Here is a 27,677-nt window from a genome sequence, read left to right as displayed (position 1 = left end):
CTGATGTCTCGCTGAAAATATCCTCATTAAATGTATACAGTTCTGTTTGTGTTTATTTCAGTTTTACAAGAGAAAAGACGTCAAAGATGAGGAATATATGGTTGGGTTGTCAGATGTACATCAGGTTATATTCCAGGACTGCTTCCCTTTAGCTTTTCTAATGGAAAACACCCAGCAGCTAGTCAAACCCACGCTGATGTGAACTCAACATTCATCAAGTTTATCCTGATTAATTTCAATGATGACTTTGTTTTTTTCACAGAAGAAGCCAATTCACTCAAGAAACTCTCTATTGAGCTGCCCAGTAAGATCCCTCTATTAAATCCTACAGCCATTTTAGTACCTCTGCCCAAACCAGTAGCTACTCTAAATCAGATCTCCCCACTATCTGATTGTAGGAAACATGTTGGAGACATGTTTATCTGTAGATATTCCTGTGTGTTTGAGCTAGCTTTCCAACAGAAGAACGTCAAGATGTTCAAAATTTCCTTGCTAACACATAACCATAAAATATTAATTCGTCTTCTTTATGTTGATTAGACTTTACGTGTTACACGATCATGTTTTTTTTTGTTTTCTGTTCACATAAATCGCCATTTATGTGCGTTCATTTGGAATTCTGATCATAACAATCACTCCTAAGTATTTATCAGACCCTTTCAGTCAGAATTCCTCGGATCAGTGCTTGCAAATCAAGAATTGCTTGCTAGTTTTTTTTTGCTTTTCATCTGTGTGTGTGCTTGCTTCAGTGGACTTTACAGTAATATTTATTAAAATATGCTGTAAATTTCTCTCTCCTCTGTTTAGATGATAGCGTCCCTGTGCCAGCCATGGGGAGAAAAGACTCAGGTAATAAAGTAGTCAAAAGAAGACTGATGGTCATTTTGTTTCTCACACGGTTTAGACCGCTATCACCACGATCAGAATGTGGTTCAACCAGTTTCCTGTTTTTTTCCGTCATAGCCGTTCAGATGGAGGCATTTGTAACAGCTTTCCACAATTCAGGCACATTTGTCACAGCGAGAAAAAGATCCTCTTGTCCTCCTCACCACATGTTGGTGCATTCAATCCTTTTGGATTAAATCAAAATGTAATTGCAGACCCAGGCTACGTTAATTTCAGCTACACCTGAAAAGACAACAGTGAGTGTGATTAATTCACATTCAGCACCTCCGACTGCAAAGAAGACCGGAGCGTCATGAGAATGCTGAAATTCACAAACACACTGAGTTTTCATAACCCCTTTTTATTTTGCAGAAATGTCCCTTAAAGGCGCCCTCATCCGGAAATTAGATGCCCTTTCTGTGTTTCATATTGTCTGTTTCATGCTTTCCATGTTGCAAAAAGCTTAAATTCTGCTGCTGTACGAGGCGTGACGACTGAGAGTGAGAAAATGTGTCTGTGTCCGTATATCTGTCGGTATAACTCTTCTTCGGTCAGACTTAAACTTTCAGATCAAAGATGAAAGGTAGGTGTGTGAATTTCCTCAACTGGATTGTTGTATTTTTCCTTGCACAACGGCAGCGGAGAGCACTGTGTGATGTGTGTGTGTTTCCCCTGACTGATCAGTGTGGTCGCTGGGAGAGGGCCAGGCCCCCGAGGACCTGGAAAAGCCTATTGACACCCCGCCACTGTCCACGCTGCTGATAGAGAAACCCTCCAGTGCCACTGTCACTGTAGGTGAGTGAGAGCGCAACAGAGAGGAGGAGTTAAAGATGGTTGAAGACATTTGGGGAAATACACTTACTGACTTTCTTGCTGAGAGAAGAGAAGAATGATACCACTGTCGTGTGTGTGAGAGGTAAATGCAGCTGGAGCCAGACGTCGTTAGCTTAGCTTAGCATAGAGACTAAAAACAGAGGGAAACAGCTAGCATGGTTCCGTCTGAAGGTGACAATATACTTCTCACTCACTAATTAGGACGCTGTATCTCGGTATGTGTTCACAAGGTATAACAAGCTTTTTCTCTGCGATCATACTGTTTTTCGTCTCTGAAGGCGGAGACGTCGTCTTTGTTGCCAAGGTGGAGGCCAAAGATCTTCTCCGCAAACCCACCATCAAGTGGTTTAAAGGAAAATGGATGGATCTGGCCAGCAAGACGGGAAAGCACTTGCAGCTCAAGGAGACCTTTGACCGATTCACCAAGGTACCGTATCTACGCCTACGTGAGTACACACTGACGGAGCCGCTATACCAGATTCTTATGTGTCGCCTTCTGGCAGATCCACACGTTTGAAATGCACATCATCAAGGCCAAAGACAACTATGCTGGAAACTACAGGTGTGAAGTCAGCTACAAGGACAAGTTTGACAGCTGTTCCTTTGACTTGGAAGTTAAAGGTTTGTTCAAGCATCAAAGTGCATCATGTCGATTCCAAAATGTCCACGAAGTTAGACCAGCTTATGTGTCATTACTGTCTTGCAGAGGCTGAACAGGGCTCACAGAGTATTGATATTCGATCAGCTTTCAAAAGAAGGTAATGAAACTACAAGACATGGTGATATTGTGACGGAATCAACAGCAACTATTATGAAATCATTGTGCTACAGTCGAGTATTTCCCTTTCTTGGCATTCATTTCAGAAACAAGGCTCTCTGACAAATTATTTACACTAATGAATGCTCCTGAAAAGTAAATAAAAGAACAAGTGAAATGAATATTTCACCTTCAAGTAATAGTATCGTATGACACATAAAGTGTGACGAGATGGTTGTAATAATGTCATTCACCTTTGTCAAAGGTAATCACAAATCAACCAGCCGACTCGATGTGTAAATGAAGGCCAACGCTTGCATTTTAAAAATCTCCCTCTGAACAATGTATCTGGAACGCAACGCAAAGCATCCCAGTTTCATGTTGCCGCTCAGTAATGTTGCCTCAACATTGCAGAGACACTGTGGCAATATTGCCTGGGACCTCTCTGGACGTGCCTTACACAAAACACCTTGTCTCAAGCTTTGTATCTGGCAAAACACAAGAAAAGAGAAGGGTCTCTGTGTAAGCACCGATCGGGTGTTAGCGCGAAGCTAACGGATTGATTGGCGTCAGAGCCGCTGCTTTGTGTTGCTCCTTTAGCATTGTTTTTCTAGTGCCTTGTAACCGATTCAAGTCTGATCTTCATTAATCTCTCCTTGTTAACAACAGCAGTGAAGGACAAGACGATGCAGGGGAGCTTGACTTTAGTGGTCTCCTTAAACATAGGTGAGAATCCCATCCCAACCCTGAGTGGATTTTGTCCTTTTTTCAGAATTTATAAACCCTTTTCATTCTGTTGGATAACGTTCTTTTATCTTTCTTTCAAGTCTTTCCATAAGTCTGATTTATGTTAGGCTACTCTTTGAGTGGCAGATTCATATCAACAGATGATGCAGTGCTTTACCAGAGGTTTTCAAAGTCTAACACTGTGGGCCTCCCCTCAGAGGAAATTTATCAAACTGCCCCGTCTCAACATTCCCGTTAACTGACATGACTCATATAGCTGACAGTGTTGACACTAAAATATGCCGAATTAGATATAAGCAGTTCCTATTTGCATTGTAGCCACTGACATTCAGACAGCTATCACTGGAAAACTTTTACACAGAAGAAAATCTAAAATCGAGATGATTTTAAGGCAAGTTCTGAAGGTACGCCTTTTTCTCTGAATTCTGTCCAGATTTATTGATGTTTATGAGAAATTAGCATCATATATAATGATATCCTCAGAAAGTACAAGTTGTATTGAATCTAGAAATATGAATATCAAACCTGTAAGGTGAGATTTGACAAGGATTTTAAAGCGTCTCCCTCCACACCCCCCTTTAAACTCTCCGACACCCCTCTGGGAGGTGTGCCTCACAGCTTTGAAAACCTCTCTGGTAGCTCAAAAATAAACACCATGATGCATATTTCAGATGATACAGTGCAGCGTTTAAGTGTGAGTACAAATAGTCCTGGTCAGTGAAACCGTTCACCAGCTTAATTACACATTTATTGTGGGCTTGTCTTCTTCTTCTCCCCCTACATATTCAGAAATCAAAGGTTAGTAGAGAAAAACCCCCATAGGTTTTTAGAACGATTAGACCTTACTGCGGGTGAGTACTATAATCCTGTAGAGTCCCCAGCATGACGTGTAGCTCTAGGAATTGGACGAGCAAGAGTGTTGGCCTCCTGTAGTACGGTAACACTTCATTTGAAGGCAGCATTACTAACCGCTCGGTCAGCACTCATTAATGATGGAAATGGACCCGGCATCATAAACACTCGGGTGGCCGCTCTTCATGGAGACATGAAGCCAAACGCCGCCGTTTTGAAGCAGGGTGCAGCATTTTGAATGATTAATGACGTGCTGACGAGCCACGGAGAAATGATGCTGTAAAAAATAGTGTTATCGCTACATTGTCGTTTTATTTCAATTCAAGAAATATAAAGGCAAATACCACCATGTTTATTTCAGCCTTCTTGATAATTGCCTGAAAATAAACAGATGAGAAAACACAAACGTAGAATGGAATAATGTTTTTTTTTTTTTTTTTTTCGCTATTCACCTACAAACCTTTCAGACATTTGGGAAAATGTCTATGAATGGCTGACTGGATGTTTTTTGTATAAACTAATGGGTAAAACTCATGTGCAGGGAGATGTTATTGACTTGGATCTCACAAATCTAACATCTCATAGGGACACTTTCATCTTCTAACAATCTCTGAAGTGATCACTCAAACCAACAACAAACAAAGGGATGGGCCGGTTTATAAGAGCAACGTTACGCAGACGTTAAAATCCTTGACGCAGTTTCCTCCTTAGAATCCCTGCATGCTGCATTTCAACACACGGGAACATTTGGCATTAAAAAGTGCTGAATGACACATTTTTCTCACCAGATAGGAAAGAAAAATCTCTCCTTTATTGATCCATGTCTGCTCCTGTGTTCTATTTTAACCCTACAGCACTGATTCACGTCATGTCCAAACTAAAACAACCCAACCCAAATTTTCTCCTTCATTCAGCTCCCTTTGTGTTTCCCTTTTCATTGTTCAGTGCATGATAGAGACCTTTTACGGCTATTTTACAACCATTATTGTGGATTTAATGGCAACCTTTTATTTTAGAAATAACACAACCGCTTTCTTCCCCCAGAAAAACAAGAGTATGATAGATGTTAGAAACACTGGTTGGGAACGTTGTTTGAGAGGATTGGTCTTAAACGTTCCCTGTAGATTAATTTCATTTCATTTTCATAAATAAGTTCCTGGCAACCCCTTGCAAAATGCTCACAATGCACCCCTCCATTCCCAAGTTGCAGAGAGAGTTCAGGGTTGTCTGCCTGATTCACTGAACCTTTCACTGAATGATCAGTAGCCTAACTGTGTTATGCACTGATTGCTGAAGTAGCAGGCGGATTTGTAATTGCACCTTTTTACTCTCAGTCCTGCCATTCTGTCAGTTTTTGTCTTGGAGTAGAAATGTGTAGTTGCAGAAGAGCATACAGAGAGACTGCCTGTGAAATACAACAAAATAGGCACGGCTACAGATATAGTTTTAACTTGACAGCTAGGGCCACCCTCCCCCCTCATTAAAATGACCTACTGATATTTACTCTAATTGTAAGTCCTCCCTCCACTATGCTTATATCCTGAACATATCTGATGAAATTCTGCTGTACACATGACAAATAACGCATGGACACGATTAACCGTCCACAACTTCTAAGCAAATTTAAAAAACGCTGCTGTGTTTTGTGTTAATCGTGCTTCCACTCTGTCACAGTTAACATTTGACTCCACACACACACAGAGCACTCATCATGCCCATCCCTTTGTGTGACATGTCCTGAGGAACGCTCTGCAGGGAAATGTGATGTGCAAACCAGGGAAAAACTTTAATCTAGTTAAATAAACCAGTCATCAAGCTTAAGGGTGTTCTCCTGGCTCTACCAACGCCTCAGAGAGTTTCCTGTTCTGGAGATTAATGAGCAGTTCCTTAGGACACGTTGCAAACACCAGTCTATGACTCCGACCCTCACACATGTCACTCATGTCCGGCACCGTTAGGGAGGTGAAACAGCAGGATGACACCCCAGATGTCGATGTCTGGGAGATCCTGAAGAACGCCCGCCCAGATCAGTACGAGAAGATTGCCTTTATGTACGGCATCACAGATCTGAGGGGTCTGCTGAAGAGGATGAAGAAGATTCCGAAAGAGGAGAAGAAAAGCGAAGGTAAACAGCCGTTTTCCAACTTTTGGATGGGTTTCAGTCTTGGTCTCATGAAGATAAACCTGACCTTTAATGATTTTCCCTGACTTGACTTTTCAAAGCCTTTGCAAAGAAACTCGAACCGGCGTATCAGGTGGACAAAGGTGGAAAGATCCGCTTGGTGGTCGACCTGGCCGACCCGACAGTTGAGCTGAAGTGGTACAAGAACGGACAGGAAATCAGGCCCACGCCCAAGTACGTGATGACATAGTTCTCTCAGTCTGTCCTCCGTGTCCTCTCCCCTTCAACACTGCACAAATGAAACGTGTTCATCAACAAAGGCGTTTCATTTGTGGCATTGCTCTTCTGTACCAGTTTTCTCGTAATATGTGTTTTCATTCTGTCGCCACTCAAAAGCACAATGGTTCACATGGTTTACACATCAGAGATTCATTGTCTTCAAATTGCACAGGCTACAGTTTTACAAATACCCCCACAGAAATATATTTAAACCAACAAGAGGTTTAGTAAGACATTATTTCTAGTGCAACTCTACAGAGTCACACCACAGCCAGATCAGTCCACTCTACTGTGAACCATTGCAAGTGAACAAATAACGATCTCTCGACTCTAATGTGGCTCTAATCAATCTCTCTTACACACACATATTAGGAACATTATGAATTAACAGGGCTTTATAAAAAGGGCCCCTAGAGCTACATTGGGTGTAAATGCGGAGTATGATGTCAACTGTTCATTGCCATTAACTGTGTATGTCCTCCTCTGTACAGGAAAAAGGTGGTACCTCCTTCAAAGGTCTTTAACCAAGCCCGGCTTTGGAACAAATATAATGTTTGCTAAATCGCGCACTATAAGTTGATGAAAACAGATGATTAGTACTGTAACCTTAATAACAGGAATGCTATTGCTTCTTTTGCAGGACATAAGTGCAACAATACAAAACAAACTTTGCTAAAACTGCTCTAACTAATATTCAATTTTGACAATTAATCAAATGTCTAAGTGTACACACAGGAGTCCCCCCATTATTATACAGTGCTTTTTAGCATCTTTTAGCTATACTGAAGAATGGAGAATTTCACTGTAAAAAAAACCAAAAAACAGTAAAATACTGGCAGCGAGACGCCAGTATTTTACCAGACATCTTCCTCGGGAGATGGTAGAGCCTGAAACATGACTCTAAATGAATGCTAACGTTGCTACGTATCTGTTTACTGTGAGCCATGAATAAGCCACTGTTTGTTAACAATTTTGCCATATCAACTTAAAAGATGATCATATTAACCACTGAAGCATAATTAAAATGTTTTTATGTCTTCATTAAACGTTCCCCAGCAACACTGAGACGTTGAGGGACCGTTGTGCGAACATCCAACAACCCAATAATCCATCACGTCCTCCTTAATGTGGGGACAGTCGCTCTTTATACTACTTGACCAGGCTTTCTGGCTGCAAGCCCTGAAGTCAATCTGTCCTTCTAACCATGTTAACCATGAAATTCTTGCATTAGACAGGGACCATTTTTGGCCTGATGTCACCAAGCCAGCGTTTGCTGTGTCCCAATCCAAATAAATGAAAAGTTAAAAGTCAAAACAAGATATGAAGATTTAGACTAGGTAATCTCTACAGTATGTCCTGTTCAAAGCCAAGCTAAGTTAAAGCCATCTGGGAGGTTATTGCTGTTTTCTGGTTTTGGTCTCCTGTGCCGTTTTTCTCTGGGGCTTCCCGATCTGAAGACTTCACAACAAAACACTTTCTTTTTAGAAACTGTTGTCGTCTACAAATACCCCTCCAAGCATGATGTCTCTCTGTCTGTGTCTGTCTGTCTGTCTGTCATATCATGGTGTTTCTTCCCGTCTGCCATTATCACTTCCTGTAAACTCCCTGTGCTCGGGCTCCATTCTGGCTCCGCTGCTGCACTTTAGTCAAAGGAAGTAAGTCCATCCATCTAGTCGATTCTTCCTTTTTACATGTCAGAGTTTTGGTGTGATCCCGCCTGCATGTTGAGTGTAACAATGATGTTACAGTTATTTACCTTGTCAACACGGCTACACATGTTGATTTAAAGATTTCAAACTTTGTCTTTCTTTTACTTACTATCCATTCTTGTACGTATGTCTGTCATACAGTTATTAGTGATTTGACTAATGGACTTCCTGTTCAGGTATATCTTTGAGCATAAGGGCACACAAAGGATCATGGTCATCAACAACTGCTCCATGATGGATGACGCAGCCTATTCTGTAGCTGCGGGAGACGAGAAATGCTCCACAGAGCTGTTTGTGAAAGGTACCTCAGTTGTTCAACTGTTCATCTTTGTTCACTGTATGCGACCAGACATACAGCAGATTTGTTAGTATGCCTCACTGTCTGCCCTTGTTCAGTTTCTTTTTCCTCTCTCGTCTTATAGAATTGCCCATCAAGATCGTTAAAGGTATTGAGCCTGTGAAGACCACAGTGAATGAGAGGATTGAGCTGGAGTGTGAGGTGTCAGAGGAAGGTGCTCAGGTCAAATGGTGAGACTCCAGAAGCATTTAAAGATTCATATTTTGATAACTTAATGAGGGGATTACAAGCCCCGGACAAAGTTTCCAAATAAACTTACCGGCACCGTTAATGTAACAATGATACATTAATGTTAAGCTTTTGCAAACTGTTGGCTCAAACACTACGTGCTGCTTCAGGATGAAGAACGGCGTTGAGGTTCCAACTGGAGTGCGCTCCAGATACCGAGTGAAGTGTGAAGGAACTAAACACTTCTTGGTGATTGATGACGCCTCCAAAGAGGACACTGGGACGTACTCCGTCATGGCTTCTGGTGGCACATCTGAGGCTCACGTACAGGTTGACTGTATGTAGCGTCTCTGGCCTTTTTATAATGTATGATTGTTTGCATGTTTTTCAAAGGGATTCATATTAATTTTTATCTCTTTTCTGTTCTGTACCCTTCTAATACTGCTATTAGTGAAGCCATTGAAGATTTACCAGGACCTGCAGGATATGACGGTGAAGCTGGGTGAACCCATTAAACTCCACTGTGAGATTTACCCCGGCAACGTCCCTGGTCGCTGGTACAGGAATGGACAGCTAATCCAACCCAGTGACCGCCTCAACATCATTCACAGAAATAAGTATGTAATCTCCGTTCTAAAGACTCTGTTCAATCAAAACCAAATTTACACTTAATCTTATTAACCTCATTTTGTCTTTTGTAGGATCCATCGTCTTGAAATTGCGACCAGCTCCCTTCACGACGCAGGAGATTACACTTTTGTACCTGAGGGATATTCACAGAGCCTCTCAGCCAAAATTCACATCATTGGTACACAACATATGCTTCATTGGATCAAAGTATTTAACACACTGACAGCTTAACTTTATAATATTGATGATATAATTTCTGCAGACCCACCGAGGGTGCACTTGGACAGCTTGAACTTCCCCGACAACACGGTGACAATTGTGGCAGGAAACAAACTTCGCTTGGAGATCCCCATCAGTGGAGAACCAGCTCCCAGAGTGGTGTGGATGAAGGGAGAGAGGGTGAGCTCTAATCATTTTAGTCTTCACCTCCAGTAAAGGCTTAGGGTTCAGGACGACTGGCACTGACCAAACAAGTGTTTGTTTGTCCCAGGTGATTCTTGAGTCGGGCCATCGTGTCCGAGCTGAAACGTACGGCGACCAGACCAGCCTGACGATTGAAGTCACAGAGCGGGAGGACAGCGGCAACTACAAGATAGTCCTGCAGAATGAGGCTGGCGAAGACACGGCCAGCGTCAAGATCAAGGTTGTCGGTAAGTTCTCACAAAACAGTTGTGGACAGTTGAGAATCTTTTTTTTTTTTTTTGGAATCATTGTCATGGATATATTGTCTCTTCTACAGACATCCCTGACGCTCCAGAGGCTCCTTTGGTCCCTGTAGTGGGCGGTGATTGGTGCTCTATGACATGGGAACCACCAAAATATGATGGAGGTTCACCAATATTAGGTACACATTGCATCTTAGTTATTAACACAGCCTAAATATGTGTGTGTTGGTATTATATGAGAATATTTCCAATTGTCTTCCAAAGGCTACTTCGTCGAGAGGAAGAAGAAACAGAGCTCCAGGTGGATGAGGCTGAACTTTGACCTGATCAAAGAAACACAGTTCGAACCCAAGAAGATGATTGAAGGAGTACCATACGAGGTCCGCATCTTCGCCGTCAATGCCATTGGTGTGTCCAAGCCGAGTGAACCGTCGAAAGCCTTTACCCCCCTCGGTGAGTAGTCGGAAAAGGCAGTCTGACCTTTGAGCTGCTCCTGACAATAATCTGTCCAGGAAACTATTAGCTTCAGTTTATCTACCAACCGTTTCATAATAGTGGAGGAAATTCCAAAGAGTGGGCCTCTGATAGTGCATGTGAGATCTGCCCTTGGTAACCCGGCGATGCAGCTGTTCCTCCCGATACCCCACCATCCCAAGCATTCTGACTGTGACCTCCACTGGACACGCAGGAGCTTTAGAGGATATTAAATATGTCTTTATAATGGCTGCCAAATCATCTGAGGATTAGAGATTTAGGAGATCAGGTCTGTCAGAGGGTTCAATTGGAGTTAAATGTGATTCGGAATACAAGAATAGACGGCAAGTGCGGGGTCTAATGAGATCTGACATGGAGACTGATAGCATACCAGCCGGAGAGAGAGTGAGGCGCCTGGCTCACGTGTTCCTCACTTGCCAAAATGGATGTTTTCCGCTCTCGTTCATACCCATTGATGTAACACATAAGGAGGGACGGTGGAGGTGGTTCTGATCTGATCCTCTGATCTCTAAAACCTTTATCTCGACTCAGCTGTGACCAGCGAGCCCACCATGCTGGTCGTGGATGACGTCACCGACACCACAGTGACTGTAAAATGGCGTCCTCCTGAAACCATCGGAGCTGCCGGTCTGGACGGATACTTGGTGGAGTACTGCATAGAAGGAAGTGAGACAACCTCAAATGTTGTAAAAGGCCCCTACAGGCTGTGTGATTGTGACGAAAGTTGATGATTGATGACAATCTTTTTCAAGGTTGCATCCGGTTGCTTGTCAGTAACTTCTGGTCAGAGAGTGAAGACGGAAGTCCGATAAACCTTAAACATAAAATGAACAAAACTTTAGATTTTAACTGGCAATGGGGGTTCTTTAACAAATAAGTCAACAACTTTCATGGTCCTAGCTCTAACTAGCTTCTGTTTAATCACCGTCCAGCAAGCCAGTTATCGCTTGGGAACATTTTTCAAATAATGTATTGTGACCAATATTTCATGAGACCCATTTCAGTATGTAGGGGCCTTAAGTTGTTTCTACATGTTTGTCATAGTCCGCAAACACAGAAGAGGAATATTCAGTGAATGCTGTAAACAAATTGCTTTTCGATTGGACTGTTTGTCCCCTTCAGCTGATGACTGGGTAATATCCAACAAGGAGCTGACAGAGAAGACCAAGTATACCATCACTGGGCTGAGTCCGGGGTGTAAAATCTTAGTTCGAGTCAAAGCCCTCAACGCTGCCGGAGCCAGCGCTCCACGCACCCTTCAGCACTCCATCCTGGTCAAAGAGGTTGTCGGTGAGCTCTGAAAACTGCCTATGAGATTATTTTTCCAACTGTTACAAATTAGAACCTGAACTTTTCTGCTATAACTTCAAAGTTGAAGGTTTAGGATAAAAATATGGTAACAAACACTGATATTGACTACAAAGACACCCAGAATAAGCCCTCAATCAAGCACCTTATGGTCGATCTCCTCTTCAGAACCTCCCAAGATCCGCGTCCCCCGACACTTGAAGATGACATACACTCGCAGGGTTGGAGAAGCAGTCAACCTTGTTGTGCCATTTATGGTAAAGCACTGTCCCAATCTATCCTTCATCACTGCATCACCCTGAGCAGAATAACAAACCCCATGCTGTGTCTGCAGGGCAAACCCAGGCCGAAGGTCACCTGGCTGAAGGACGGCCAGGCCATAGAGCCAACACACGTCAACATCCGCAACACAGACTGCGACAGCATCATCTTCATACGTAAGGCCGAACGCAGCCACTCTGGGAAGTATGAGATGAGTGTACAGGTTGAAAACCACAAGGACACGGCCATCATTGACATACAGATCGTAGGTGAGTGAATGGACCTCAAAAATGCCCTTAAATAACACATGTACTTCAACTATTGTTACATATACTTCTTAAGATTATACTAATAGGACCAAACAGTCTGATCATGATCTTTTCTGTGATTGTTAGACCTCCCTGGACCTCCTCAGGCTGTTACAATCGAAGATGTTTGGGGAGGAAATGTTGCTCTGGTATGGACTCCTCCAAAAGACAACGGCAACGCCCCGATAACAGGCTACACCATTCAAAAAGCAGACAAGAAGACAATGGTAGGAGATCAATTTTACAAAATATATTAAACTGAAACTGCGACAGTGTATATTTGATATTCGATTTGCTTCATAGGAGTGGTACACGTGCATTGAGCATTACCATCGCAACTGCATCACCATCACGGAGCTGGTGGTTGGAAACGAGTACTTTTTCAGGATCTTTTCAGAGAACATGTGCGGCCTGAGCGAAACTGCCACCCAAACCAAAAAGAGTGCCCTCATCGTCAAAGAAGGTAAGAATTACTGTCCTCTTTGTACCAGATAATAAGTTCTGATGAGAATAAGTGCTTCCAAAATCAAAACTCTGGAACAAATCGCAGTTTTCACATGTTGAACATGTCAGTAAAGTTGTTGTTTCACTATTTCTTCCGCAGCTGTTATCTGAAAGGTACTGTCAGTGATGTTTTCCACCCTGAAGTGAAGCCTGAATATTCAGCCTCACTGTCTAATCTAACAAGGGTCGGGCTATGACTGACAGGCCTTTAAACACTGTCGTTGTAGACTGAGCCGATGATAAACACGGAACACTGTCTTTCCCTCATCACACAGGGAATTCCCCACATGATACCGCTCAGCACCAGTATCATGCACAACCCCATTCCTTTACCCTTACCCCCACAGGCATGCAGCTGAAAATACACAATTTCGAAGACCACGACTTCAAAGAGGCGCCAAAGTTCACGCAGCCGCTGATCAACACTTTCGCCATCGCCGGCTACAACGCGACGCTAAACTGTAGTGTCCGTGCCAACCCGAGGGTAGGTGGTAGGACAGCAGGTACAAGAGGCTTCTGTGAAGATTTAGTTGATTTATAGCAACAGCAAAAAGATTTTCAAGATTTTTTTTTTTCAATTGAAAACTGAGGGATTATCAGGTTCACCCATTTGTCTGCTGGATTTACATCATCATGCATCTGATGTTTCTGTATTCTGACTGCAGGCCAAAGTGATCTGGATGAAGAATAAGATGATCATCGTCGACGACCCGCGCTACCGCATGTTTAGCAACCAGGGAGTATGTACCCTGGAGATCAGGAAGCCCAGCCCCTATGATGGGGGTATGTACACCTGCAAGGCCATCAACGATCTGGGAGAGGCCCAAGTGGACTGCAAGCTGGAGGTCAAAGGTTAGTGAGGACCAGGAGGCGAAGTCTGCGTGCCTTCCTGGGAAGCTGTCTGGATCTGAATGGTTTCCCAAAGCCTTTTTAGTTTATTTCTTAATTACTTTGGGTAGCTCTTTTTTAACAGGATCCATGGTGATTTCTTTGTCTACAAAAAGACAAACAAGTGAATTTTAAATCAAAATGAATCAGTAATAAGTTTTAAATAAATGGCTTTGGGAAACTAACTCTACAGGAGTACTGTAGTGTTTGAACTGTGTGCTGCAGTCTACCAAAGGGCTGACCGCAGGCGGACATGTAAGTATCCGATTGAGTTGCACCAGCTATTCCAAAATTAATGTGACGTTCCTAGCAGCTTTTAGTTTGTTTCTTTTTAATAAGTAGATCTGGTTGCACCATTGAAACTTAAGGACTTCCTTAGCTAGTAGAGACATTAGTAACGCGTTGCCCAAAACATTTTCTTGCACTGCTGAGTGCATAACGCTATGCAAACTGGAACAAAAGCAGCTTTAGTTGCAGAAATGATGTATTAACCTGATACATCAGATTTAGTAGCTTTCTTTTCTGGTTACGCTAACGTAGGGATAGTTTGCATAACATGGTGCTCTACACTAAAATGAGAGCATTGGCTGTTCAAAAGTGGTAGAGTGCGTGCTTTCTGTACGTATTAATGAACAGGTAAACTGTCAGAAAATTTGTGAAAGATTAACTTTCCTATTGAGATAATGCATAATGTAGCATCTCTTGTGCAAGAGACCATCTATAGTGAAGAGGACGAATATGTAAGAGACACTGATGTAACAACATGTCCATAAAAATATGTTTTAGAAACGCCGGCTACAAGCTAACAGTTAGCTAACATTACCATGCAACACTGAGCTCAAAGAGTGTGGTGCTCTGACGTAAGCTAACGTTACTTGGCCATTTAGCTTAACATTAGCATGACGTTTTGTTATTTGCATATTTTTGCTAAGTAATTTGAGATCCCTCCATTTTACGTTTTAATTAAACATGTAAAATTGAGCGGTACGCCCGATGTGTTCCACCTCATTACCTGTTTTACTGTAGACTAATATAATAGCAAGCTAACGTTTACTTTGGCAGTTAGCTCAATTGGCTAGCTAATTAACGGTTAACCAATCTCTCCATAAGAATTGGTTTGAGTGGCGCATTCAAGTTTAACTTTAACTCAACAAGTTAAAACTTAGCAAAGTTTGAGCTTATGACTAGCTGGTGCAACTGGCTCCTGGACACCATTTTTAAAATAATAATCTGTTTCATATCATTGTGTGCGGTGCACATAATACCTGATGACACTTTCCCATCACCACCACATGTGGAGGTTTATCCCCCTGTGTTCTCTATCCAGTCCATTCAGTCATCTTGTTCATCATCACAACACACCACGGCGACACACAGTCACACCTCAGTAGGCATAACTTATAGCGCTTTGGTGTTCTCATGTCGTCCTAAACTATTCTCCACAGATTCCGGCGTCTTCTTGGTGCCACACAGTTAACTCCTCATATAAAAGAGTTCAGTAATCACTCAGCTGTATTCCCTGGTGCACACATATAACTCCATGTAAACATTTTGTTAACCCCTCTTCTCTTCTCTCTCCCCCAGTCCAAACTCAAGAATTGTGAATGTATGTTCTCATATAAGGTAAGCTTTCATATGGTTTTGGCATATGAAGCTTATGTCATTCATTATGCATCTTTCAGCCGGCTTGTAACCTTTTCTCAGTCGGTGGGACTGTTGCAGCTGTTCTTCCTTTTGAAGGCAGTATACAGAAAAATAATTGTGAAATCAGGCTTTAAGAAACAAAGTCTTGCATGACTGCGTTTGCCAAATTTACTCCACAGTTCTGCAGCTGGCTGAATCTAACAACCCTGTCTTAAATATTTTTTTTAATTGATTGACATGAAATTGTGTGAATTCAAAGACTACCTCTCATGTATTTTGTGCCACAGACAAGGTGAGTAAAATGTTTGCAAACTTTCTAACCTGTGCCGGGAAAAAACCCCAAAAACAAAGCATCATCTGAAGAGGCCTGGACTGAGTTTTATGCTATGTTGGAATGACAAAGCCTCTTTCTGCTGTTAAATCAAATCGTACAGAACAATCCATACTAACACTGGGTATTTCCCTTGTTCTATTTTAAACTGAGTAATAATAAATATGGAATTAATTTGGAGTATTTCAGATGCTGAATCTGCATTGTATTTCAGTGGAATACATTGCTTCTAGTTCTGCAAGCTTGAGCAGATGTAGATTTACACACTGAGTGTGGTTTGCGCCCATGAGCTACTCTGACCACATTTCTTCTCTCCTCTCACTCCTTTTATCCAGAGTTGTAAACTCCTGGCCTCTCCTCTTTGCATTGTGTGATCAGCCTCTTGCTCTTCAGCTTTTCTCCTCTTCTCCTTTGTCTTTCTCTCTCTGTCTTTCACCCCCCCAACATCTGCCTCTGCCCCTCACAACAATATTATAAGAGTTTCTCCTCTTGTCCCTCAGGAGGCTTCACCTTTTACGAACTCATGCAACGCGGAGTGCCCCTACACCTGATTGACAAATATATGAACGAGTCCAAGATTGTCGAGCAGGAGAAGTAAAATCGGTCAGAGCGCAATGAGAGACTTTAGCTTTGCAGACATTTGCCGCCACCAGTGATCCTCTCTTCTCCCACCTGCTGAGGTCAGCGGCCTGAACGTGGAGGGATGGATGATGGAGGGAACGCGGGACTGTTTGAGGGAATGAAGGGGAGGGTGTACTGGTCTGTGGTGTGGCATGCTGTGTGCAGGTTTTGAAGCTAGTTACCATAGGAAATAAAAGCCAGTTCGCATCTTTGCCACCCTCTTGTGTTTGAAAGACTGTGTCAGCTCAGATGCATGTCAGCAGTGTTTTGGTTCAGTGTGTAAAAAAAAGGGGGGGGTGGGGGTGGGGGGTAACAAAGCACAAATAAATCACAGTATCACAATATTTACATGTTGATTTTTGTTGGGAGCGTCTGCTGAAGATGGCAATTTATTTCTGGGAGCTGTAAGAAGAGAAAAGGGAATGTATAAACAAAGATTTGGTGTTTGTATGGTGTGTCAGAACTTCTATATGGAAAGAAAAATATAAATAGATCAGAGTAATGTTGGATAAATGAATGTGTAGACCCTTTCAAGTTAATATTCACATTTCACTCATTTTGTGTTGATTATTTATGTGTAATAAGTGGCAAAATGTAGAGGTTTACACAGAGTCCATAATCTGCATGACACATTATGCTTTTTGGATTCATATTGGGCTGGAGGCTTGATGCTCGGTCATGTGTGCATGCATTTGTCTTTGTAATTATGTCTCATGCATTACAATAAAAAAAGTAATGTGGAAAAAACTGTAGTGTTTTTAGAGCTAATTTTGTTTGTATCACTTATGAATGTTTAAATGAACAATTAAAGTTTGTATAAAGAGATTCGTCCCTGTGGAAAATAACCCATCAGATTGATTATGGTGCACAAGGTGGACCAAAAATGTTGCTGTCATGCACAAACCCACTGGTCAGTTGATGCTTGGGCACTAATTGGCCTTTGTATTGATGATGGGATTGGACAATTGCAAGAACATTAAACTCTATCAGCCTTAAAATGTAAACAAGGATTGAACATTGAAAGCAATACATAAATCAATATCTCCATAACAATTAATTCTTGATAGCCTAAATTAATTCAAACACAAGCAGCAGCAGTGACTGTTGACGTTGTCATCAGATTGTTGGTATTTCTTTTGGGAACTTGGGGGGAGTTCATATATAATTAAGCTTAATTAATTAAGCTTCAATTTAGAAATTTTAAAGATGGTAAGAAACAACTCCTGATTTTGGCCAGGACCCATCCGCTGTCCAAGTTTCGTAACAACCACTTTTTTCAGCACTTTTTGCTGACAAACCAACTGAGAAATGGACAGGGAAATACTATGACAAATTTAAAAGGACATATCCCAAATTATAGACCTGGTTTTGGGTTAAAATCTGCAGAGGGGTGGGGGGAGGGCTTGCTGGGGGCACCTATGACCTTGGTATTTCTTGCTATGGCCTTGACCACACCTTTGACCTAAATATACCACTACAGCAGAAAAGTTACATTAATTTAAAACAAAAATGTTATTCAAAAATTTTAGAATTCCCTTTTGTGGAAAAATAAGCTTCTCAAACATGTTTTGCTTATTCGTAGCTTTATGTCAGTATTTATTTTAAATTATTACTGTCCTATTATTGCTGTACCTGGCTCCATATCGGCAACACCGTAGTTTATCTGCCTTAATAACGCAGATTTGAGGATTAAACAACATCATAAAAGTACCTTCTTTTGATTTAAACTTCCCGGTACGCCGCCATATCATTCCCTTCCGGTCCGTCGCTTCCTGCCGAGACGCAAGTCGATCAGAAACGTACAGGCTATCGACATCTCATGGTTCCGCTGTGGAAATGGCCTCGTCTAGTCACCTAGCTATAAATGCCAAATGAGCTGCTGTGTTTTGGAGGCGGCCGAGAGAAGATAGCCCCGCTACAGCCACCACCTGGGATTACTGGGAAGTTTTGTTACCGTAATTTGAGGAGTGACTAGGCAGAAAAAAACAATGCCACATTTCCTGTGGCCGGAGCCGCTGTCACCCGCTCAACTCAAGCGGTTGGAGGAGCATAAATACAGCGCCTCTGGTCGGTCCCTGTTTGAGCCACCGTGTCAAATCTACTGGAACTGGCTCGTCCAGCAAATTCCGACATGGATCGCACCAAACACTCTGACTATAGTTGGACTGCTGGTCAATATCCTCTCCACGGTGGTGCTTGTGTATTATTGTCCCACGGCAACAGAGGAGGTGAGTAACAGCGACCTTGGCTAAAGTTTCTACACGGAGACTATCCCCAATTACGTGCCCTTCCCTGGTATGGAAGGAACGTGAGTCCTGCATTCAGAAATTGCGTAAGTTAAAGTTGCGTGGCCACTTGGACCAACTTGTCCAGCCACATAGCCATAGTTAAAGGTATTTCCCGAACGGGGAGTTTCTACTCATTAATTCGGCATACATATGAGCATCACAGCTGCTAATACTTTAATAACATGTCCATTTCTTTAATATGGTCGCGCTGTTTGCTAGCGCCGACCGTTACAGTGTGCTGTAACAGAAGATTCGGGCTAAATTAAACAAAATCACATCGGAAACTTGACGTTTTAGGGAAGTATGCGCTGATTTATGTATGGCAGTGTACGCCGAATTTAAGACTGCCTTCAGGTGATTATTGAAAGATCATAAATCACAAGGAGTTACATTTTGAATCACCCCGTACAAGCAAGGACGTGTTAAATTGTCAGCTTTTCAGCAGAAGAGTCGTGACATCGCCACGCTCTTGGAAAGTTTACAGCTTTTTACGTGTTGTTGTCTGGCCAGGCTCACGTAATGTGTTGTTGCTGGCAAAACACAGCAATTTGAAGGAAAATGTTCCTCTTGTTCAGTTTGCAACAATAGAGGAGGCTAACACTGTTGAACCATTAGAAACAGCATGGGTTACCATTAATGCTTACACAGCAGCAATAAACATGAACTGTTTGGATGACTCAGTTTCTGTGAAAAGGCTCCAGATCCAGCTCTGTCACACACATGCCAAAGACCTCTGCTACTACAATGATAGGCCTTGCACCACAGTTGACCTATGATCCACTTTGCTATCTGTCACCTGGTTCGCTGTGGTGCATTGGCTCGAGCAGGAAATGCATAGGTGTGTGAGTGGTTATCAGAATCTGTCCAGTCCAGCTACGAAAACCTTGCATCAAAGTCCAGAGTCCATGCACCCTGCCGACACTGTCAAATTCCACGAGTGCAAAGGCATGTCACTTGCCCCTTTTCATTATTCAGAATTGAAGCAAACCTGGCCTTTGTGCCCTCCTCTACGTGGACTGTGAAGTTCCCTCCCTGTGCAAACAAGCACATATTGAAGGCGATTCATTTGAACCAGTGGACACGGTGCAGAGTTTCCCCCCCCGTCCCCCCTGGTGACCTTTGTGATAACCCTAAACAAGCAGCCCCTGTCTCCACCAGTCCACGAGGCATTTAGGAGATGGACTGAGGAAAACAGCAGGGTCTCTGAATATTTAGGACAGCATGGGATTCTTGATCTCTCTGAAAACACAAGACTATCTTTGTCTCCCTCCCTCACACACTCACACAAACACACAATGACACACACACACACACACACACACACACACACACATACACACACTGTAGTGGTAAACACACAGTTGGCTGGCTCTAGAGTCCAGATGGTCTACAACCTCCAACCTAGTAAGAGGAACTGAGCTGCACCAGTCAGCTGGATTCTCTTTCCTTCTTCATGCTTTAAGTGCAAAAAGATGCATATGGTGTGTTTGGACCGTGAGACACACAGAAGTCTGGTTTCAAATCACAACAGAAATACAAACATTTTAACTTCTGAACAAACAATATCCTCTCAGCCAGCACCACTAACCTCTATATCTCCATATAAATAATGAAAAGAATATTAAGAGTGAAAAAATATATGTATAAATAAGTTAATTAGCAAAAAGGGTTAAATGTACTCTGTCCTGTAGCTCCACTTCTGCAGAGTCTCAGTGAAAGAAAGTAAAATGTTTTGTTTCATAAATGCATACCTTTTTTTAGACCACATCTAATGTAAAATGAGACTTCATCAGCTCTTTTTTAAGATTTACTGCATTACCTCTTAATTTTCTTGCCTAAGATGTCATATTGTGATCTTAGATAACAGATCAAAATATAAACACGGTCGCAGTTAGCGAGCCGTCCCTTCCTTTAGTGCTGCAACTAAGGACTGTTTTCATTATCAACCAATCTGCCGATATCTGTCTCAATTCATTGTTTTGGCTGTAACATGTTAGAAATTGGTGGAAAAAGTCCATCATAGTTTCCCAGAGTCACAGGTGACTTCTTTGAATGTCATGAAGGAAGTCACTGATTACCGTTCTTTCAATTTAACAATTGACATTTCGACCGATTGTTTCAGCTCTACTTTTTTTTTTTTTTCTTTTGTGTGATTTGTCCAACAAAGTACAAGGCTGTGGTCCTTGCTGTGAGCAGGGATCCTTTAAATAAAAATATTTTTTCCACCTCTAGGCTCCGTCATGGGCTTTCATCATGAGTGCCCTGGGCCTGTTCATCTACCAGTCTCTGGACGCCATTGATGGAAAACAGGCCAGGAGGACGAACAGCAGCTCACCTCTGGGGGAGCTTTTCGACCACGGCTGTGATGCCGTCTCCACAGGTGCGTCACTGTTCACTGTACAACTGAACCCACACTGTTATTCTCTGTTTTTGGCACTAATGGATCAGGGAAAGTGCTTTATTTCATGTTGTCCATCTGTTCTGTATTTCTTTCTTCATTCAGTCTTTGTTGCTGTGGGAACATGTATTTCATGTGGAATAGGAAGATACGATAACTGGATGTTCTTCTGTGGTTTCATCGGGATGTTCATGTTCTTCTGCGCCCACTGGCAGACCTACGTGTCCGGGACCCTCCGCTTCGGCCTGTAAGTCGCACGTACGGTAGTGTCGGCTTTTTCTAATAATAATGCAGATGCTGTTCTGCTCCTATATAACTGTCAACCATGAATGGAATGCTGAACGGACCTACTGGGCAAAGGTCCAGAGGTATAAGGTGTCAGGGGGTTCCTAGGCCAGAGTGTCTATTTCAGGGCAGCCTGCAGACCAAAGTTGGCTCACAGTAGGTAGGGTTTGCTCCTCAGATGTTTCTAGCAAATAAATTTTAAAAAGTTAGCTAAAAATGTTTAAGAAAAAAAAAAAGATTGTGCACTCCTGGTCTATTTGAAGTGACTGTGACTACAAAGAGACACAAAACTAACATAAGAAGACACAAAGAGACACAAATCAACTACAAAAGGACACAGAACAATCGCAGACATGAAACAAATACAAAGCGACAATACGTGACTACAAATTGGCGTAATATAATCATAAAAGACACACAAAACAAACACAAAGGGGGACGAAATGACTACAAAGAGTTAGTGTCTATTTCAGTCTTGGTGTGCCGTCTGTGCCCAGGATCCCAGTGAAGGATGTTCTCACTCTTCCTTGTTCATTTCTTCACAGGATTGACGTGACCGAGGTTCAGATCGCCATCATCATCATGTATTTGATGTCGGCTTTCGGAGGCGTGGCCCTTTGGCAAACCACGGTAAGTGAGAACGTGATGTTTTGCACAGTCACATGTACAGATAGAGAAACCCACAGGGACACTTTCATTTCACCTTGAGTGTGTATTCCACTAGTTTTCACACCAAACGCATTAGTTCCTAGATTTTAGTGATTTTTCTAGTCTTTAAATAGAATTTGTGTTTTTACTTTTACTCTGTGCTGCCTTTGGAGGCTTCACTTAACATCACATGAGGGAAGTGAGAAGGTAAATATGGGTAGCTAACGCCATGGCAACAGGTCATCTATACGACATGATCTGGCTCAAAAAGCTGATGATGTCACCCGCATTGTTGTTCGCTTTGCCCTCCATCACGCTCGGCATGCCTGCAGCTTTCATGTTAGCACCATGTTCTTCTTACTATGAGGAGAATGCTTCAGGCCTTCACGTTGATTTTGACCATCATGTGTTTCCGTAGCTGCCCGTCCTTGGACTGCAGCTGTACGTCTTCCCCATCCTCGGCATCATTGGAGGGGCCCTCTACTCCTGCTACAACTACTTCCATGTCATTTTGAACGGAGGTGTTGGCAAAAACGGCTCCACTGTGGCTGTAAGTCAACACACGCTTTCACACTCGACACAAAGTTTCCCAATATTCCACAGCTGCTAACAGATTGTGATGACGCTGTCTGTGTAGGACACCAGTGTGCTGACTCCCGGTTTGCACATCGGCCTCATCCTCACCCTCGCCTTCATCATTTTCAAGAAGTCATCCAACCACCTGTTTCAGCACCACCCCTGTCTTTACCTGCTCGCCTTCGGCATGGTCATCTCAAAGATCTCCAACAAGCTGGTGGTACGTTCATCTTCTCTTGTGGTTTCAGTCCTGGTTGACGCTGTGGTTACAGCAAGTGTGGTTATTATACAGTAGGATGAGCAGCTGTTTGTATGTATGTACAGATAATCCACAGACTTTGTTTTGAGATTTTTCCTGTAGGAACTATTTTTTACTTTTACCGAACTACACCCGGAGAATGAAAGGTGCATCTGCTCATGAACAAGAGACGTGACAGCAAATGATGTAAACCTAATGGCTGAACTGTAATGCTAGCTAGTGTATTTGGCTATCCTCTTGTCCAGTAGTAGATGCATGCTTCCCTCCTGTGATGTGGTTGGTGGTGTTTACGCCTTTCAAAAAGATTTCCGGCACTTTGAGCATCACAAGCTGAGTCCCATATTTTTTCTATTTTTACTCTGGAGAAGGCAGATGCCTCATTGGCTGATATGTTCAAAACTCAAAATATGTATTTTTGATTTTGGGGAGAACTGTCCCTTTTAATTTAAAGCAGCAGTGATACATACAGAGTTTTCAGACTGTAAATACATTTAACATACATACAGATACATTCTGACCCCAAATCTGATCGAAAACTAGGTTCGATTTCAGGAAAACATTTTAAATATTTAAACTTTAATCATTTTAACTAAACGATCACAACGCTGTTTTATATTTAACTTTATGTTCATTACACCATGCTCCTGTTGTTGCATCAGTGTGAACTCATTTCAGGCTTGCTACGTCTCTCGTTTCCTCTGTTTTTGTATTTTGGTTTGATTCAGTTCAGAATGTATTTACTCAGTGTTTTCTTCCTCTCATGTTGACCTCTGTGTGTCTCTGTAGATCGCACACATGACCAAGAGTGAGCTGCACCTCCCGGACACGGCCTTCATCGGCCCCGGCCTCCTCTTCCTCAACCAGTACTTCAACAGCTTCATTGATGAGCATATAGTTCTCTGGATAGCCATGGTAAGATTTCATTTATAACGGTAGCAACAGTTGCTTCTTTCTACAGGGGTGCTCCAAGGATCGAATACTTGGATCTCACACCCTTAAATACTAATCACACCTCAACATGAACTAAATGAGCTACTACTGTTTAACCCTTATGTCATGGTGCTTGGTGGTATATAATCAGTCACATCTAAATACATATTTTAATCTCCACTGTGGCTGTTTGGATACTGTAGAGTCATAGAAACTGTACGTCGTTCCGTCGTGAGGCTGCACTGTGACCCATCCAACAAACCACTAACCGTATTTAATCCCTTCTTTTCTATGCACTTTTGTTTCATTACATTTTCACGACAGCGTAATTGAACCAGGCGTGGAGGCGTGCAGTTAAAAACTTGTAGGACAGGTGAGGCGGGCTGGATAAACGTAATTGAGTCAGTGTACACGTAAGCACAGTTGTTTTCTGTCCTGTTCGAGGGACTCTGAGCTGTGCTGGTTTTCAGGGAGTAATTACAGCCGTAGATCAAGGTTCAGGTCACAGTTTGTTTTAGAACCATGAACTGACTTGAAGTAAACCTGTCCTTTCACATTTATGACCTGTGTTATCTTGCTTCTAATGTGGGTGATCAGCTTTGATATGAAAGGATGAACATGGGCGCTGCTGCAATGAAGAAATAAAAACTGGCTTTACAAGCCTATTGAAGCCATTCCAACAATTAATTCCACTCTGCTGATCACACATGTATTAACTTCTCATAAGATGACAAAATAGAGTAAAACATAGGAAATGTGACTTTACCTTAAAAACAAATGCACCTGTCTGCTTTTATGTTAGCTGTTGGGTTTGGAGCACCCAGGTATTTTCTTCTGACCAAAATTAAGGTGTAATTAGTCATAATAATGTTTTGTTTACTGAGTGAGTATGGGAAAGTTATACCAAGAGGGTCAGGAGGAGCAGCTAATGCTCGACCGAATAACGTGTGGAGTTTATGGTGCATTCATGTGGTGTCGGAAGAATGAGTTTCCAAATGGAAACACCTCCCTCAGGTAGAAATTGCGACTTGGTGAACTTGACATTGCATAAGCAGGAAGGTGGTGGATCAAAGTAAATGTCTAGTTAATGGTTTGGAACGTTTTAGTAAATATTTCAAAATAAAAGTCCAAATTTGAGGCAAATGAAAGTACAGAGAATGAAATAAAATCATTAAATAGGATAAAAAGAGTTATATATTAAAGATAAAATTACTGCTACGGTTGATGCTTTTGCTACTTCCCTGTGTAGGAAGGTGCGCAATTAAAGTTTAGTGGATTGATGGTTGCTCAACAGGAAGTGGTTCTGGATCAGGTGGCCAGGGAGCCTCACAGCTGGACAACAACAGAGCACTTTATAAAAGCCCTAAGCACCTCAAGTGTTATTGATTTATTAATTTCACTTTCCCTCATCTTGTTCTTTACTGCTGCTCCTGATTCTTCATTCTTCATTAATGCCGTTGTAGTAGAGTAAATCTTTTCCCCATCCACTGCATCTGTCTTCAGGTCTTCTCTTTTCTGGATCTGGCGCGCTACTGTACGGGCGTGTGCCTCCAGATCGCCTCCCACCTGCGCATCCGAGTCTTCAGCATCACGGCGCCGTGGGACGCACACCGCGACTGACGGCTTGCCCGGCGGGAGGAGGCGGGGGGAGACGCGGATCTCTCCCCGCTCCTGAAAGCAGACGACCACGAGGAGACGACCTCGACCCACAGCAGCCTGGACAAAGTGACCACTTCTGATTAAAACTGCCTCTCACATCAGATGGAAAAAAAAAATTAAAACCAACTTCAACAGTACAAACCAAAAAAAAAATAAGAAAAGAAAAGATAAAGCATGGATCTATTTAAAGGAAAATTCCCTTGGAATTCCTCATTGGCTGAAACAGCCATTTTTAATTTGAACATTACATGCATGTGAATAAAATTTAGATTTTTACATCAGCAGTGCATTCTTTACTCAAACACCAAAATAATTTCTTTAGCAGGTATTCTGTAGTTTGGGCAGATATCAGAACATTTTAGTCTGATAAGCTTCACAGACCTGTGTCCGTTGAGCGGGACTGTGGTATATTTGAGACGCTTAAATACACGGGGAAAAAAACATAACTGCTAACTTCGATATATGCTCAAACTAAATGGATTACCTGTTGAAAGCTTCCTTAATCATTGTCTTTTATTTATAAAATGAATGTGACTGAATCCGACATGAATCAGGGGCTTGAAAATACAGATTTAAAAACTTTTTAAATGACCTTTAAAACCTCATAATTTCCAATGAAGTTTGCAATGTGGGCTGGCAGGTATGGCTCCGTGGAAGGGTTGACAGTCTGTGTTAGTGCTGAAAAACGACGACAGTGGTTTTCTTCAAGGCTTCTCTTACAAACACCTCTCTTAATATTTGTATTGCCTGTTACTCATCTCATCCTTACAAACCTGGAAGCTGAAATAAAAACCACCTCACGTTTGGCCTTTTTTTAGATCGCCATCGACTGATGAAGCATTAACACACGACTCGTTCTGCTTTCTCTGTTCTTCTCCCTGAAGGGCTAATTATTTTGTGATTGTACAGAATTCAACTGAAGACGCCTTAAATATTTGTGTTGTAATTACTGTTTAACTTGTGAATATTTAAAACAGCTTTGTACGTTCTCTTTTTTCCACTGAAATATCAAACCAGATGCAGCAATAGTGATAATATGATGCTACTGGAAGGTGTTTTTGTTTTGTTTTTTTAAATTGTTCACTCATGAAGTTCTATCACATATACAAATGTATATTATGTATAGGTGACTGATTGATTTGGTTCTGGAAGATTTGTTGGGTTGTCAGTAATTTTGTAATTATTGATTATTACCGAATCATTATTCAGGTTCATTGGGATCAAAAGGGAAAATTAATGGTAAAAAGAAAAAATGTTGTATTCTTGAATTAAGTTTGGAGAAATAAACTGATCTTCCTCTCAGATTCTGCTTCTGCAGGATCATGGACATCATAGAGGGGCATGTCCTACAAATATGGTCTTAGCATTATGTATGATGGACTTTGGAACTATGCATTGAAATGTACAACTTTGATTTCAACACCATGTTGCACTGTTCAATAACAATACAGTAAAACACCTTTGTACTAACAGATATGAGTGGAAAAGATTGTAATAAAGAAAATATTTTTCATGCGATTTGTCATCATGGTTGGCCGCGAGAGAGATTCTCAGATCCTTCAGTGAACAAATACTCGATTACAAGTGAAAATCGTACAGTAGTAAGAGCAGGAGAACAATAAGTTATCATGCTATAACACAATGTTTGGCATCAGATAAATAGATTTTTGGAACATGAAAAATTTCTTGTTAAAAATGGGATAGTTTGTTTAATGTAATAATGGGAAAATATCTTGGCAAGTTTAGTCCAGCAGTTTCCAATCTAGGGGTCGAGGTTCCTCCAAAGAGTCACCAGATAGATTAGGGGGGTCTTGAGGTGATTCATTTGGTCAGACTCATTAAGAAATAAACAAAAATATTTTGGGCAGAATTTGGTCTGATCTTTGCTATGCTAGAAGTGTAACCCTTAGTGTCAGTATCATCTGAAAATGTTAATGCTTCTAATAAATTGGTTTATCATGAAATATGAGGGAAACTGAGGAGACTCCCAGCAGCCTCAGCTGTACTTTGTGTTGATTAGAAAGTACAGTATGCTAAGACGCTCATTAGTATAATTGTTGAACACAATAATGTGAGTGTGCTGGTGTTAGCATTTAGCTCAAAGTGAGCTTGTGTTTGCGAAACAAGATTTTATCACTTTTCCCATCGATAAAAAAATATTTTAATTAAAAAGTTTAGAAAGCAACTTTGGGGGAACTGTCATCTTGAACTACCGTCCGACTAGACACTGATTATTATGTACAATCATTCTGGAAAACAATCTAAAGC

The 27,677-nt window shown here is 41.9% G+C and overlaps 2 protein-coding genes across 2 annotated transcripts in view; both read left to right on the top strand.

Annotated features, from left to right (window-relative positions):
- The window catches only part of mybpc1 (myosin binding protein C1), a 28,503-nt gene extending 11,389 nt beyond the window's left edge, over positions 1-17,114 (top strand). The window contains exons 6-35 of the mRNA XM_037121469.1: positions 263-304; positions 808-849; positions 1,570-1,680; positions 1,998-2,146; positions 2,223-2,340; positions 2,426-2,477; positions 3,146-3,202; positions 4,013-4,021; positions 6,034-6,200; positions 6,299-6,431; positions 8,123-8,131; positions 8,362-8,486; positions 8,608-8,713; positions 8,882-9,048; positions 9,163-9,328; positions 9,413-9,519; positions 9,604-9,740; positions 9,832-9,991; positions 10,081-10,185; positions 10,271-10,459; positions 11,033-11,167; positions 11,624-11,791; positions 11,978-12,066; positions 12,144-12,339; positions 12,466-12,605; positions 12,682-12,841; positions 13,230-13,366; positions 13,548-13,734; positions 15,355-15,393; positions 16,246-17,114. Coding sequence (XP_036977364.1) covers positions 263-304; positions 808-849; positions 1,570-1,680; positions 1,998-2,146; positions 2,223-2,340; positions 2,426-2,477; positions 3,146-3,202; positions 4,013-4,021; positions 6,034-6,200; positions 6,299-6,431; positions 8,123-8,131; positions 8,362-8,486; positions 8,608-8,713; positions 8,882-9,048; positions 9,163-9,328; positions 9,413-9,519; positions 9,604-9,740; positions 9,832-9,991; positions 10,081-10,185; positions 10,271-10,459; positions 11,033-11,167; positions 11,624-11,791; positions 11,978-12,066; positions 12,144-12,339; positions 12,466-12,605; positions 12,682-12,841; positions 13,230-13,366; positions 13,548-13,734; positions 15,355-15,374 — 3,383 coding nt within the window. The 3' untranslated portion in view covers positions 15,375-15,393; positions 16,246-17,114. The remainder of the gene's footprint in view (positions 1-262; positions 305-807; positions 850-1,569; positions 1,681-1,997; positions 2,147-2,222; positions 2,341-2,425; positions 2,478-3,145; positions 3,203-4,012; positions 4,022-6,033; positions 6,201-6,298; positions 6,432-8,122; positions 8,132-8,361; positions 8,487-8,607; positions 8,714-8,881; positions 9,049-9,162; positions 9,329-9,412; positions 9,520-9,603; positions 9,741-9,831; positions 9,992-10,080; positions 10,186-10,270; positions 10,460-11,032; positions 11,168-11,623; positions 11,792-11,977; positions 12,067-12,143; positions 12,340-12,465; positions 12,606-12,681; positions 12,842-13,229; positions 13,367-13,547; positions 13,735-15,354; positions 15,394-16,245) is intronic.
- Positions 17,115-18,138: 1,024 nt separating this feature from the next.
- chpt1 (choline phosphotransferase 1) lies at positions 18,139-26,922 on the top strand. Its single transcript, XM_037121470.1, has 8 exons — positions 18,139-18,594; positions 20,887-21,034; positions 21,158-21,299; positions 21,883-21,967; positions 22,404-22,535; positions 22,623-22,781; positions 23,607-23,732; positions 25,254-26,922. Exons 1-8 carry the CDS (start codon positions 18,355-18,357, stop codon positions 25,368-25,370), a joined length of 1,149 nt encoding a protein of 382 aa, XP_036977365.1. The 5' UTR covers positions 18,139-18,354; the 3' UTR covers positions 25,371-26,922.
- Positions 26,923-27,677: the final 755 nt, after the last annotated feature.

The sequence above is a fragment of the Acanthopagrus latus genome, chromosome 14, assembly GCF_904848185.1.
Source record: "Acanthopagrus latus isolate v.2019 chromosome 14, fAcaLat1.1, whole genome shotgun sequence".
In the NCBI taxonomy this organism is placed as follows: domain Eukaryota; kingdom Metazoa; phylum Chordata; class Actinopteri; order Spariformes; family Sparidae; genus Acanthopagrus; species Acanthopagrus latus.
The sequence above is the reverse complement of the archived record's forward strand: the minus strand, read 5'-3'. Positions and strand labels throughout refer to the sequence as shown.